Genomic DNA, 15,951 nt, shown 5'->3' with positions numbered 1-15,951 from the left:
AATGAAGAAAGGAGATAGGGATTGACACTGTCTACAATATTGGATTATATAATGAAAATGACAACAAAATGTATTTTCCATTGATAAGCAGAATTTTCGATGAAAGACAGAAAGGGTATTACCGAAAAATTATCTGGGACTCCGTCCAGATGAGGGAAACTTTTCAAACGTAATGCTGCCGTTGCAAGATTGACACGAAACTTGGTGAAAATGTGGGAAGTGTGAACGCCAACACATGCAATGGGTGGCATATTTCCGCGTTGAGTTTAAGGGCGATCCTCACACATGTAAAAGGGGGCTGTACAATTTTTTTTGACCGAATATAGTCATGTTCAGTATCAAATGAAAGATCTCGATTAGTTCTTTTCGAAACGAGTCTTAGTTTGTTTTAAAGGCGGGGAGTGAAGGGGGTCGAAGGCGATGATTCACCCATTCTCAAAAACTACTGAATCGGAAAATTTGAAAAAATCATGGACGTGCCTCTATACGGTATTGGGGCCGCAAATTACTCTGCTCCAATCAAGTTAATAATAGTAACTTTGATGTTGGATTCTCGCCTTCATGCCAACCTTGTCAAATACCTGTGCAACATCAAGAAACACGGAAGAGCAGTATTTTCTATCTTCTAAAGCACAACTTAGCTCGGAAGCCAACTGATGAACTTGTTCGAAAGTTCCATGTTTCTCCTGAAAAATGCCTCCAAGTACTGAATAGAGATTGAACCCTTTCTTGCCCAGTTAACGTCCAACATTCGGATTTATGATTCGCGCAAGATTCGCCAACTGAACTTTGCCATTTTCATCGCTCGTCAAACTCAATGATACGCGATTCAAAAAGGCATTAGATTTTCAAGGAAGCATTTAGATCCTTATATTTCTTCTTTAACACTTCTTCCAGATCTTTCTAGCTGCAGCCATAAGTTAGGTTAGATTTCTTTTATTTTCTTCGTTACCCTAAGATCTGGTACTTTACTGCGATCAATTGGTCAGTAGGTTGAAACGCCGTTCCATAACAGGTCAAATGCATAGGTTTTACCCCAGGGGAAAATAGCCGTGAGCTCTAGCATCAGTGTTGACGCAAGCCGAAGAATTATCGTATTAAAAAATGTGACAAAAATATACTAAATGGTACTTTTACAACGGATTATAGTTAAAAACCCACCAAATTCGAACTTCAATTTTTATGTTATGCAGATAATTACAATTCTAAGATAATAATGCATCGAATTGGAAAGGTATTGAGATACATGGGAGAAAATTTCGTTCCTAGCTTCCTAGAAGATCTGCCTGAAATCATTTTTGGAGGAAATGTGCCGTGTATGGACTTGAGGTTCGGTAAGGTATACCGATTGGAGAGGCACATAGAGTCGGCGTGGGACATTATGCATTAACCATTTTTGTGTCGAGAAGGAAGGGTACATGGGGTTCTTGTTCTGCGCCTAAGGTGGCGTTTCGTTACAAATTAAAACAAAGTCCATTAGAGTATACTTCTTTACCATGTTTTAAGCAATAAATATCAATCTATTCAGTCTAGTCCCTTTGAAGACCTACCATGATTGAGGGTTGGCTTGCATAGAGTCTTTAGCGAACTGTTCCCTGGCACAGTGAATTTTAATAAGAATCCTTGGATCTCTATAACCTTTGCCATCAGGGTGCTTTTTATTGTAGAGCCTGTAGTCGGGGGTTATTTAATTATAATTTATCGATGAGATGAGTCTCTAAAATAAGAACGATGTCGATTCCACTCTTAATGAGGAATGCCTATAATTGTATTTTATGTTGGCTAATACCGCATTCCAGTGGCATTCTGTAGCAGAGCGTTTTTTGCAGAGAGATAATCCCGGTCAACAGGCATTCAGAGGTGGGATGGAGGTCAGAACATATTAGTCCAATCATTGGAGCTGAAAATTGGGTGTGATCTCCGAATTCTTTTGCCCAAGGCCGATTGGCACGAAATTTGGGATAGGAGTAGAGGATGAGATAAGAAACAAAAGTTATATAGGGCCGATGTGCGCGGAAGGAAGTGGAACGATGATAATAATCTCCTTATTACGATGCGCGTTTTGCCTGAAACTGGAAATAAATAAACACAGCCAAATAAAATTCACTGAACAAAATCTGAGCACTCAAATTTAAATTTGCAGACAGGCAATACACCTCCTTTCAGGGTAAGTTCAAGCATTCGTCATTAATATGTGAGGGAGTTATGATTAAAGGTAAGCAACCAAGCAACTCTAATGACAATGGAGAAAAATATACGGCAGCTTTATTTTCGAGAGACGCCAGTGAAAATATGTGTTGTCACAAAGTCTTCTCATCTCGTGATGCTGATTAAATCGTCTACATATAAATCCCTTATATATCTGCGGCTACCGTGAACATATGTTTCCAATATGTGCACTAGTATCACTACTGGTATATATTCTGGCCCAATGATAGTAATAACACACGAACCATACGCTTTCATAACACATACATCATGCGCTTTACAAATGCATACTGGCTTGATATTTCAATTTTAAAGATAATTTTTAAAATTTTAAGTGAAACAAAACCTTATTTTTTCCCCAATTTTAGTCGTATGGAGTATCAAATGAAAGGTCTCGATTAATCCTTTCTGAAGCCAGTCTTTTAATATTTGTTGTAAAGGCAGAAAGTACGGGGGTTATAAATTCACTATTTCTTTCACGGACCCATTTTCAGAAACCTTGCAACCGATTCACATTAAAAAATAACCTCCATACCATACTCAAATTGAATTAATAATTAATTAAAATTAGTTTTGCAACTAAGTTTTCGTTGTTTGTAAATAGATGCCTGTAGCACACATTGGTGATTTGATTTTGGCATTTTGATTTGCCTAATAATCTTCATTTTCGAGAAGTGTTGATTATCTTATTTCATTCAAAAAAAACGCCGACTATGCCGATCCAAGAGCTCCGAAAAATTTACAGAGGTGCTGCTGTAAGTGAAACAGTGTCCCGTCATTGATTGCGTTGCTTCAAAGACGGTAATTTCGATGTTGATGATTGTCGACGTGACGGAAGGCCTAAAATCTTCGAAGACGCTGAAATGGGGACATTGATCGATGAGGATCCGTGCCAAACGTAAGAGCTTGATCCAGCATCAGGAATTACCCCCTAAGTCATTTCCAAGCAATTGCGTACGTTGGGAAAAATTCAAAAGCAAAGGAACTTGGATTCCCTTTGATTTGAAGTCAAGGAATGTTGTTTTTTTTTCACCTGCGAACTGCTCCCGCAGTAAAAAGGAAAGAGGTTTCTTCATCGAATCGTCATGGATGGTAGAAAATAGATTCATTATAGTAACCCAAAGAAAAGAATTATGTGGGAACTGCTCGTTAATGCTTCTACGTCGTCGCCGTGACAGAATGTTCATGATGCGAAGGTTGCGCTGTTGGTGTCTTTTACTGTGAATTATTAATGCAATTACTACGCTCGGTCTCACCAAACTCATTAAATTCTCCCTGGAAATGCTCAAATGGGAGGTCCTACCCCACCCGCAATATTCCCTAGATATTGTACAGTCCGATCATTACTTGATCTGTTCCTTCCCCAGTTCCACTCATATGAAGGCATAAACAAGTCAGAATACCAGAAGTTCGCGCTTCAGGTATAAAGATTCTGTGTTCATCTTAAAATATGTGAGAAACTTCTACGCACATTTTTCCATCTGTAAATAGACATACAGACATAGATATTATTCTCAACCTAAACAAACAAACTGTCTATTACCGAATACTGTACATATCCATGCACGTATATAAATTGAACGTACCTATATTTCCGGTTTACTTCATGCACAAAAGTGTATATATGTACATATATGGCACGTATATTGAATACCGTTGTTTTAATGTACAAATGTCATCTATCTCAATTAGACACTACCCGCAAATTTCATTAGCACGCATATATACCTACATACACACATGTCTGTCTGGATAATTGATATTGCTATACAAATGACTCAAAAACCTAAAATGTTTCTTTGTGACCCCCCATTAATATCAGCTGACTTTGTTGTGGTATTGACGAATTGATATGGTATGATGACGTCATACGTTGTAGAATACACGAAATTCACAGCAAATGGCAAAGTTTCACCCTCTATAACTTTGTAAATAATAGTTGGATTTTCTTCAAACTTGGCCAAATGGTGCCTTATGTCCTTTACACAAATCCAAAATTTTGTAGTTCAAGCATGAACTTAAGGAAGTTGCCGAGTAAATTTCTAAAATATGTTATTATTAACTTTATTTATGCAGATATCGGAACCGAATGTATTTTGAAGCCTAGATTTTGTAGAGATGTACCACTGTGATTTTTTTCAGATTTTTCGGTTGGAGAGGTTCTGAGAACGAGACCTGTTACACTTTTGATGGTCATATTTTAAGCCCTCACGATATCCAATATTGAACTAGTTTCGAAAAGTACTGATTGAGCCCTTTCATTTGATACACATGGCAATATTTTATGAAAAAAAAATATTGGGACTGTATATGATAGAAGCCGAAAAACGACCTCTTTTTAGAATCCAAAACAACGAAATAACTTCCTCAGATCAGTCAGTGAAGTGCTCTTACACACTTCAAGGCCCTGATCCAACATGGATTGTTGCGCCAACGATTATTATTATTAAATACTGATCCACGCTCTGTAATGAACAGCAAGTCGTCTAGGAATCGGTTTCTTAATCATTCCTTTCATTATCTAAAATGCATTGCGTAAACTGATAGAGTCGCCGCTCAGAGATTTTGAATACAATAATCTAACCTTAGACAATTCATTCTGTGAATTCCACTCCTTCCATTCTGTCAGAATATTTTCAGGTATAGACTAGTAATAAATCCACCCTTCGGAAGACAACTGAAAATTCGCATAGTGAAAAGTTAGGGAAACGCTTCCTTCACCGCGACTTGATTAGCTTTATATGAATCAAGGCAAAGACACACTTTGCCACGGGCCAGAGTCACAGGCGAAGACCGCACCTTATGACTGTTCGATAACTCACAAATCTAACCGCCGATCAATCTCAGCGGGAAGAAACGTGATCCTGAAACCCGCCGCCTAATGTCAGAAGTTGCCAACGAAAACTACAAGTGCTGCTTACGGTGTGTCGTTACCTGGTGATGGTTGATGTAGCCAAGTGGTTTGGTAAACATAATGAAGGTGGAAATAGGTTTGCACAAAATCAGCATCCGAGTGCAATTTTTACGGTAAGTGATGAGCGACATCATAAATATCCTTGTTCGGAACAATAGGTAGTACGGATAAAGTAATTCTGGAAAATTATGTGTGATGCCAATGACCCAATGTCAAAAAATTCGGCAAGGACAGATTGACCCTTAGAGTAAATTATAAATATGAAAGGGAGTTGTATTCTCTCTTCGCTAACATTTTTCGCATTCAGTCTAACCAGAATAAATATAATAATTCAGCTATTTTGGCAAGCAATCTAAATCAAGGATATTACAGCAAATATAATTTCCACTGAAATCTTCAAGCACGGTATCCTGTCGAACGAACATTTTTTTCGTAAATTCGAGGCAACACAATTCGATCATGCCACTGTATCCGCTCCGTTCTTCTCCCCTCTGAAATCAAGTCTCCTTCAATTTTTACGTTCACTATCCCTGCGCCACCTAATGGTTTCGTAAGTTATTCAATAGGAGGAAATGCTGATACTGTCATACTTTCAAAGATAAAACACGCTATATTCACGAATATAAACTGACGTGTCGATGTACTTACCTCATCCCATTTAATAAACTTCTCGCCATCCTGCATTGCTTTGGACACCTCCACCGGTCCAGCTGACACATAAGTTCCGCTTCCCAGCATGATTTCCTTAGATTCTTTCCTTTCTACACCAAAACAAAAACTCCTTTCTCTCTGGTACCGTATGGCAGTGACGGTATTACTCTTTTCTAGTGAATCAACAGTAGAGCTAAAAGGACGCTACTGTCTGCCCAATTCGAGTGAATGAATGTAGTCAAGGTACAAATTCGCACCGTGCAAGAAAAGAATGAAATTATTATCACCACGAGAAGACCTTTCTCATGGTGCTGTGATTTTCTCTTCACAATGGAAAATTGTTTTGAATCATTTTAGATTTATGGTGTTGTAGTTGCTGTTGCTGCCGGTCCCACTACTGATCCTGTTTGCGCTTATGAGCGTTCAGTAGACGCATTAGACACAGCAGAGGTGTTCACTTGGGTTGATGACAGGTTGAAAGAAGTGAAGCGTTCAACTGGAATATGCTCGGGGGAAGGATGTCTTGCTGCCCCAGTGGATCTGAAATGAAGAAAATTACACTTTAGTGCCTCCTTGGAACTGGAAAGAACGAAGAGGATAACATATATAGAGAACAATGAAGAAACGACTTAGAACTAAGGACACCGGCTACAATCTACTTAATGGAAATGCAATTCTTGAGCAGTGAAGCGACAATCGCAGGGTTCGATGTACCCAGAAGGATGGTGCTATCTAGCCTTCACTTCCAATAAATTTTCATCGTCTTAGATCTTTTGAAACTCCCAAGGATACGAAACTTTCCCGTAACCCAAATCAATGCAATATAAGTTTAAAAATACATCCCATTTCTGTGCATTTCAATTGTTCCAATTGTTTTGATACTGGCACATGCTCAAGTTCTGCTCAATTTCATTGGACCCATGCACCCCGGATCCCTGCAGTAAAACTCTCGGAATTTCAATTCTGAATTTATTTTACCTCATTAAAAACCTCCAGTATTGTTCCGGTTAAATTTACGACCGATCGGATGTAATTACATGGAAACACCTACATACGCCGCAAAGAGTACACGCATAGAATCATTATTCCGAGCAACGTAAGATGGAAACCGGAAAATGCTGCGGTCATCCAAAATCGCGGGCAATCACGTTTCCATTATTTTATTCATAAAATTAATCACAATTTATTTTGGGTCATGTAGAAGTTTATAGCAAACCACAAAAACCCTAAATTATCGTAGAAATTGGATATTTTATTGTGATTGTTTGCAACCGCCATGCAAGCCGATGGGAAGTTGTGCTTTTGTTGGCTCTCATCGTTGCTTTGCCGAGTAGGTCACAAGGATCAATTGTACATAATTGCAAAATTCACAACATGAAATTGTATACTTTAGAGTATATTGCGAGCTCGATGGCGAAAGCTACTGGACTTTTTGTCAATTCAGCCAAATAATGATATATCAACGGTAGGACCATCTCATTTTTTGGAATAAAACTAAGGAACAGTGGTATATTTGCAAAGAGGATGTGCAGAATTCCAACTGTGCAACACGAGCTGCAAACGTGTGTTACAAAATGGCAAACGATATTCAGCAGTAACATCAGCAAGGCATGCATTTGCCCCATCAGACAAAGGGTAACCACATAATAATTGTTTCATTTTAAGTATTCATTCGCAACAGCAACGTGGAATTGTATTGAGCGGAATCACCTAATTTGGCTCTACGCTGAACCAAGCAAAAAAATTTATTTTTGTTGATTAAGAGAGCGTTGAGTCCGCCTCCAGTTGACGACGAACCACACCACTTGGGGCTTGGTACTGAAAATTTCGGATTTAGGTAAGAACACTTTGGGGTACATGGCTATTCCATTCAATTGTATAGACATACAATATTTTTATATACTCTTCAGTGGCTGAATACCATTGACGTAAAAATCTGAAGAAATAAAAGGTTTCCAAGTGGTCTGCCATTTAGGCGCTAATAACCGACTAAACACTGGCTCAATTTCTCTAGCACCTACGTTCCCTCGCCGGATTTTCCGACAACGACAACATTCTCCGTACGCCTTGGTTATATTGTCTATACACTAGTAGAACCGCCGCAGATACAAGACCAACTTCGAGAATTTCCGAAAGTTACGTTTGACTACCACATTTTTGCCTCAAATGAGTTAACTGTCACTTTTTGGCCAGACACGACCACCATAGCAATCGTAAATGCTCTCCTCAGCGACGATAATCGGCGCTCATGCTCTTCTTCTAGAAACCGAGGTCTCGGAAGCAATGGCTAATACTAGTATCGCTAGCGTTTTAGTTCAGACCTTCAAAAATCAACGCAAGGAACATGCACAATTACTAATACTCATCTTCGTGCGGAACTGTTATCATCAATCTGAAGATGGAAGTGCAACCGAATTGCATCAAGCGATTCATCAACTGATGCTCAAGGTGTGGGAAAGCGAATCAATGCCTGACGATTACGAGCGAGGCATTATCTGTCCCATACATGCAAAAAAGGATACCACGCAGTGCACCAAATAAAGAGGCATTGAGTACTCTCTATAAGATCTCGCTAGGCTGGATAGTCCCATATGCGCAGAACATCATAGACCCATACCAAAGAGGCTTCACTTCAAGCAAATCTCTCTGCGGCAAACGATGAAGTAACTGTTGGAATATGACCATCAGTTGAACAATCTTTTCATCGACTTTGCACGAGTGCCGGACACTGTCCCAGAACATGTGTGGAGGTTTCAACATTCTCCTCACAGAATCTACAGGCAGCGTCCGTAGATATCCCAAGCTTCATCAGGTGATTGTTTAACCCGTAGATATCCCTAGCTTCATCAGGCGATTGTTTAGCCTGCAGTGACCAGTAAGTATTCCCACTATGATCCGGAGACTCTTGTTGGTGAGATTGAAAAATCTTTCGAGCACTTGAGTCCGTATTCCCCATTTCTGGTAAGTTCACCCAGTAAAGTTGGCTCAGCTGCTCCTCTTCTTCTGTTAATGTCGTAGCAATGAACCCATTTCCGACTCCACATAATGACTTTGGCCGGTATAGTGGCGTCGCTGCTCCTTTCCTGGCCAGCACGTCCGCTGCTCCATTGCCTTCTAAACTAATATAGCCTAGAACCCAGAGTATTCAGACCTTATTAAGCGAGGTGAGCGGGGAATTTGGGATTCACTTGGTAGGATCTAAATGTTTTGATAGCTGCTTAACTTTCGATTAAAATAGCAATGTTCTACCCCCGTGGTTCCTTTTGAGGTTGTAGGAGACACATCTGCCTTTGGCGTATATTTCCGCCTGATATATGATATATATGTATGCTTACCCATTGGATCAAAGTGCGTTCTCCTTGGACCAATGACCGTAAGGAATCCATCAGTGTACTAGGCAACCAGTTGCTGATTTATGCCGTTCGTCAATGCCACGCTTTCCCAGTTTTCCCTGTTGCTCCAACTAGTTGCATACTTATTATCGAAGTGAAAACTCGTTGTCATGTTATCCCCTGGTATCAGTTTCGGGATGCTACCTAGAAACAATATCAGTTTTGGGCAGCTCCCCGCATCACTAGTACTCCCGGACATTTTGAAGATCGTCCTCCTTGCCTGCATCTATATGGGCAGATGGACCGCGCCATCTCACATAACAACGGACTAAGACAAGAGGATATGTGATGGTAACGTGTGCAACGAAAAACAAAGAAGCAACAATAAAGGTGGGAGAATATAATTTTGAGACCGTTGATAGATGCTCCTCTCTAGGATCAAAAATCACAACCGACACACAACAGATACGACGATGAAATTGGCGCCTATTTTAACTTACAAAAGTTCGAAATGTCTCAAGATAGAGTCAAAGCACTTACTGTACAATACAATGATCTTACTAGCTCTTAAATGTTTCTCAGAGACCTGGATAATTGGCAAGAAACATTGCCAATTTTTCACCGCATTCGAAAGAAAAATTCTTCGAAGAATTTATGAGCGATACCACATCGTTTGAAATCCAGCTGCATAGGTGGCAGTGTGCGGGTCACTTAATCCATATAAGTGAGAATGATCCAGTTCAGAAAGTTTGTAAGGGAAATGTCTATGGTAGAAAAAGAAGATGTGACAGACCCTGCCTCAGATGAAGCAATGGCGTACACCAAGAAGCTAGATCGTTTTTAGGGATATCGAATTGGTGGAACTCCGTGCAAAACCGAGATGTCTGGAGTTCCTTAGTAAGGCAGACCTAGACCGGATACGGATTGTTGCACCGTTGATGATGACGATAATTTCAATTTAAAATTTCGCGTATCTTATGGTCTTACATTATACATTATACATTATAACGCAATTTTAAAATTTAACTTTCAATTCACAACTTTCAAACAAACCGAAAATCGAAACCATGGTGCTTCATGTATGAACGGTTTTGTGTATTTCTTATGTAAGGATATTTGAGTGCCAAACTCGTAATTTATATGCATAGATTTTATACAGGTGCACTTTTTACATTTTTCTCAGGTTTTTCGGTTCAATAGACTTTGAGAGCGAGATCGGTTACATTTTATGGTACACGCATTGTGGTTCTTAATTGCTTTACCTCCCAACAGGTAGTGAAAATTAGTTTTCAAAACTATCAATTGAGCCCATTCATTTGATATCCCATATGAGCTCTGCTCTGGGGCGGACAGAAACCCGTAGAGAAGCGCCTATAGAACCATGATAGGACGATTCCGTCCGTAAATTACGTGTCCTATTCTCTTTCAGAAAATCATCTAGGAGTTATTCCCCCAGCAAGAGGGGGCCAACGTCGATAGTCACCAAACACGAGGTGCTGAAGATCTATAGCAAAATTAGGCAATGGTGAAACATTGGGTCTAACCCATCCTCAAATCCAGGTCGGACATGTTCACTGAGTTCTTTCAAGGGTGCATGTCCGAAGGGATATTTTCTGCATCCTGGAAGCGGGACAAGTTGATGCACCTTACTAAGGCTGGCATACCAGTTGTTGAAACTGAAGAAGGCCTTTCACATCGGCTGTATCGATTTCGTAAAGCCTGATCAACCATTCATGCTACCAAATTGGTTAGTAGCTTAGCTGGAATATTGCGTGGTAGCGACCCTGGGGCTATGGTATGACACCGATAACACCGCGGGTGCAACACAGGGTTGGTAAACCCACTTGCGGAGAAAAAGACGAAAGCGGTTCTCACCACCAAGCGCCGTAAGCGAAATTTGGCTTCCATTCGAATTCGAAGTCACTTTCAAATACTTAGGGGTGATAAAAAATGGAGCAGAACCAACAAATTTTGGCATCACTTATCACTTCATTCCTGGCGTACTTCTCGTCTGGGACTATTGTAATGCTTACCGTACCTATTGAGGCCTATCTCAATTCCAAGGCTATTCCCTCCTTTCCAGGAGACGACCTAAGATGTAAATTTGCCCTTTCGCTAGCCGATTCTTTCCTTAGATGACTACTGGCAGTAATTCGGCTATTCCGTTACCTTGATTCCTCTAATAACGTTTTGCCAAAGGCAAAGTCGATTTCTCGACATTCAAGTCGAAGATATTGCCTAGGTCAACATCAAAAAGGGCAATTCACCGGCTATTGAGTCGAATTTTAGCTCGACTGAACTCGTTCACAATATCACTTTGCGAAAATTTAGCAGTTCTGCCACCAGGGCATTACAATCTCTTCGTCGACTGTTCGTCTCACGATCTTATACCTTCCCCTTCACCTACATAAGTAAATGAGGTCAAATTTCAGCACCTACGATAAATGCTTGCTGCGAATATTACATCACAATTTTCAGAACAAATTAGTTGCCAAGACAACTATGGTGGCCGTCTGATTGAAATAATTGGATCAGAGAATTTTTTAGGCAGTACTACAATCACAAGATTGAGTTTTGACATTTAAAAAACATTATATGCAAGATAATGATGAAAAATTTAAAGTAAAAATTGGACAACTCATTTTAATTAGCCCTAACAGATATCGTTCTACCATACATTGAAAACTATGAGAAAATATCCTTTCTACAAGCATAGCTGTACAATCTATAATATATTATTTATAAATTGAATGTACAGCAAATTCCCTCCCAATTACGTTCCTCATACTTCAATAGAATTTTACCTAGAATAGCTCGATCTCAGATTAGAACATAGCAAATTCGTGTAAGTCCAATTCCTACAGCTTCCATTATTTCAAATCCCTTTCCGATTGGGCCGCAAGTCCCTAGTCAATATCAAATTCTATTTAAGTCATTCGTTGAAGGGATTTCTAGAGCACACAGATTTTCAGGGCCAATTAGTAAAATTTTCGAAGGACACTATGTCCAGGATTTTATCCATCTTCAGAAGTTATGAAACTGAATGTTTCATCGTAAGGGAAGGAGCTGGCTCGGGAGTAGTATTCAATCCTTTCGAACTGTTGTTATTCACAAACTCGACAAACCAGCGCAATATTAGCTCCGGCATAGCTCGATTTACAGACAAAAACTATTTCCACTCATTCTGCGATTGTAACCTTCTTCCGCACCCAAAATTCTGCCGTATCTTCCACAGTTCGCCCCCTAACTTTGTCGATGTCGCCTACATCGCTAGATTATGAATGAATTCAACTAGAAAACGTTGAAAACCCAGATAATCGTTTGATAGCTACAATGGGACACCAGACTTCTCGGAGTTTCCACAAAAAAATTATCTAATGCAGATTAGATAACGATATCACGAATCTTTCAGCAAAGGATAGTCAAATTCAAAGACACTCATGGTGGAAACGACAGATATTATCGTGTTAGTTGATTCAATTTAAAATATCAGGTGTTTCTGATAAAATTTCAAGTGCCCAATTATCATTATTGATAAGGAGTAATCCATTCTTGATTTAACGAGATTTGAGTTCTTTTATCAAAGACCATTCACTATCTACAAGACACTAATCCAAGGATTTTGATCTATTTGCAGCAAATTCATTTTTTTGTTAATGGTTACTTTCACGTTAACCTCAACCTTAGCTGAAACATCTCAGACGTAATTTTCAAAATTTATTGCACGCTTTCCATTTGCGCATTCTTTTCTTGCCACATTTAATCTTGATTATCTGGAAATTTCAACGTCCAATGTCCGAGCAATGGTACCATGCCAGTGAATTTCCAGAAAATTGATTTTATATAATTTTCTCCCTGCGTAAGAAGGAATCAATTTCTAGCCGCTGTCTTGCTTTTGCTCTCTTCTTTTTCGCCAAGGATTTAGTTTAATATAGCCCAACAGGAGGACGGGAGGCAGGCGCCCGGCCAGCACTGAAAACCCCCTAAGGAAAAAATCAATTTTCCCACATGTCCGTAAATTATTGGGCTATTAGAGTGAAAGTGTAGGTAATATTACAGTTTTACTGCTTGCCTACTTATGGATGTGTAACAGGAGATACATATGGATGTGTGTGGGAACATGTATTTAGGTTTCCATCCAGCTGAGCTTAGGCTTCAGGGCGAATTATTTTATTAGAACAACGTTGGGAAGCAAATCCATCAAATCGAGAGCACATTTAATTATATCTTTAAGGTTAAGATCTAAGGATCTAATTTTAGGATACAAGGATGCTGCTCGGCCGTGTAAAGAGTGACAAGCGGTAAAATTAGATATCTTACTTGGTCAATATGTAATCCGCAAACATACGAACACACGACGGAAATTGCTTTAATCAACTTGATCCATTTAATAATTCACGAACAAACAGGAGAGCTTTAGAAATCGGAGCCACATATTAAGCGAGTCAAGTTACTAACCGCTTTGTGTCCTTTCCGGTTCCTTGAGCTACATAGCTGACGAAATTCAGGTTTCCCAATGCGTAATGAAAAGGGTGAAAACTTTTAATCAAATTTATTCAAAGTGGTGTATCAACTGTGCTGGATTTTCAATAGAAATGATGATTTGTCGACCTGATGGCAGCCTTATTAGCTAAGTTAGGAGTATGCCGATTTGGTTGTGTTTACATTCAATACAGGGACAGAGCTCATAGAAGAAAGGTACATAATGCTATATTAATAAATCTTTTGAAGCTCATTTGAAGAACAACGCTCTGCAGTAGCCCCTCTCTGCTCTTACATTTCACTTAAGGAGTTATATACAGCTGAAGTGGGTGATATGACATTTTCTCGATTTTTTTGCGACTACTTACAGTGAGAAGCATAAATTAATACATATTGTGAGATACTTGTATAAAAATGTTAAAATGGCGGATCTACAACTGATTTTCCAGAGTGGAGTCCGGTTGAGACGATAACTCGATAATGGTTGAACCGAAATCAGAATGTTTAATGTATTACATTATCTGGTCGCTGAAATACGAAGTATTAAAAAAATAGCAACGATTTTACCAAAATGTTTACTTTTTTAAGGTTTTGTGTAAACACAAAACCTTATTAAAATCGGTTTACTGTCTGTCTGTCCGTCTGTTTGTCTGTCTGTCTGTCTGTCTGTCCATCACACGAATTTTTCTCGGAGACGGTTATACCGATTGACACCAAATTTGGTAGAAAGGTAGGAACTGTGAACGCTCAGGCATATAGTGAGTTACATCCTTTTACGACGAATTTAAGGGGGGTCCCCATAGATGAAAAAGTGGGGTGTGAATTTTTTTTCATCAAATATAGTCATGTGGGGTATCAAATTAAAGGTCTCGGTTAGTACTTTTCGAAGCCGGTCTTAGTTTTGACTTTTGTTGAAAAAGTGGGGAGTGCGAGGGGTTGAAAGTGGTCATTTTTTTAACGAACCCATTCTCAGAAACTACCCAACCGAAAAATTTGAAAAAAATCGGGGGGCTGCCACTATATGGTGCCTAGACTCCGAAATACCCTTCATACCGATACCTATTCAAATAAAGTTAATGATAGTACATTACTATAACTTTTAGTAATTGACAGGAAAACCCCCCTTAAGTTCACCCTAGAATCACAAAATTTTGCAGCAATGTAGACTACAGTATAGAGCATGATTCTGATTCTGATTTGGTGAAAATCGCGCTATTACTAACAAAGTTATACTAGGTCAAAACTGTCGCTCCTCTGCAAATTCAAGATTATGAATGTCAATATCACTTGAAAGTGGCTATTTTCACGTAATATATGCATATTTTAGACAACAAATGCACACTCAAATACCTTCATAAAAGAAATACACAAAACCTTTCATACCTGAAGCGTCTAGCTTCCCGTTTCCCGACTTGTTTAGATATAAAAATATATTTTTAAAAGAATTAAAATAAGAGATAAAAATTTGACGTTGATTGGATTAGTAGATTTTTAGTAATTGTGTCCGCTGCAAACGCACTTTTACAAAAACACGATTCTGAGGCAATCGCGTTTCAAGTTGCAAGTTTCTGTTTTCCGTTTTAAAAATTAACTCATTTATCTACATCGAGTTGTCGAATCCAGGATCATACAGTATTCCATCTGCAAACTGCAAAACATCGATTTGATGCTGATTATAAGCCATTATAGGTTCTCTTGTGGCTGCAACTACAAGCAGCATATACGGCGATAAAGGTTCAAAAGTCTATACACAACTACGGTGGAGCAGCGGAGTAATGCGTTATAAACAGTTATAACTTCGAATCTCATTCTCAGATTGTTATGAAATTTGGTGAGAATATTCTTGAGATAACTTGAAGAATATGCAATCAATTTTTGTCGATTTCCGCGGCCATCACAATTATATATAAACCCTTAACCTACCCATAACCGAATTATCATTGAAAACTGGAAAAAAAGTGCACTTCACAAAACCGGACCACTATTAAAATATCTAACCACGAAAAAAGAAAAGAAGCTTAAATTGTTGAAACCAAAGTCTTAACACAAAAAGTTGCCTCAATTACCACCGTGTAGCCAACTTAAGATATGTTTGTACTGATCCGAATTAAGATATGTTTTATTTTTGTTGGTTTGCCACATTTGTTACTGGCATTCTTTTCAAATCCGAATTCGACCCAATATTCATCACTCGGGGAGACGACACGTGGATATATACGTACAAAATGCAATCCGAATGAAACGAAATAAAACAAGTCGAGAAACCGGAAGCTAGACGCTTCAGGTATGAAAGGTTTTGTGTATTTCTTTTCTAAAGAGATTTGAGTGTGTATTTGTCCCATTAGTATGTAGCACTTACTATAT

General features: G+C 39.0%; 1 protein-coding gene across 1 annotated transcript in view; it reads right to left on the bottom strand.

Annotated features, from left to right (window-relative positions):
• LOC119649803 (1-phosphatidylinositol 4,5-bisphosphate phosphodiesterase classes I and II) overlaps positions 1–15,951 on the bottom strand; it is a 281,393-nt gene that overhangs the window by 190,604 nt on the left and 74,838 nt on the right. The window contains exon 2 of the mRNA XM_038052116.1: positions 5,771–6,313. Within this exon, the coding sequence (XP_037908044.1) occupies positions 5,771–5,860 (90 nt within the window). The 5' untranslated portion in view covers positions 5,861–6,313. The remainder of the gene's footprint in view (positions 1–5,770; positions 6,314–15,951) is intronic.

The sequence above is a fragment of the Hermetia illucens genome, chromosome 1, assembly GCF_905115235.1.
Source record: "Hermetia illucens chromosome 1, iHerIll2.2.curated.20191125, whole genome shotgun sequence".
In the NCBI taxonomy this organism is placed as follows: Eukaryota; Metazoa; Arthropoda; class Insecta; order Diptera; family Stratiomyidae; genus Hermetia; species Hermetia illucens.
Note: the sequence above shows the minus strand (reverse complement) of the source record. Positions and strands in the feature narration are given on the sequence as shown.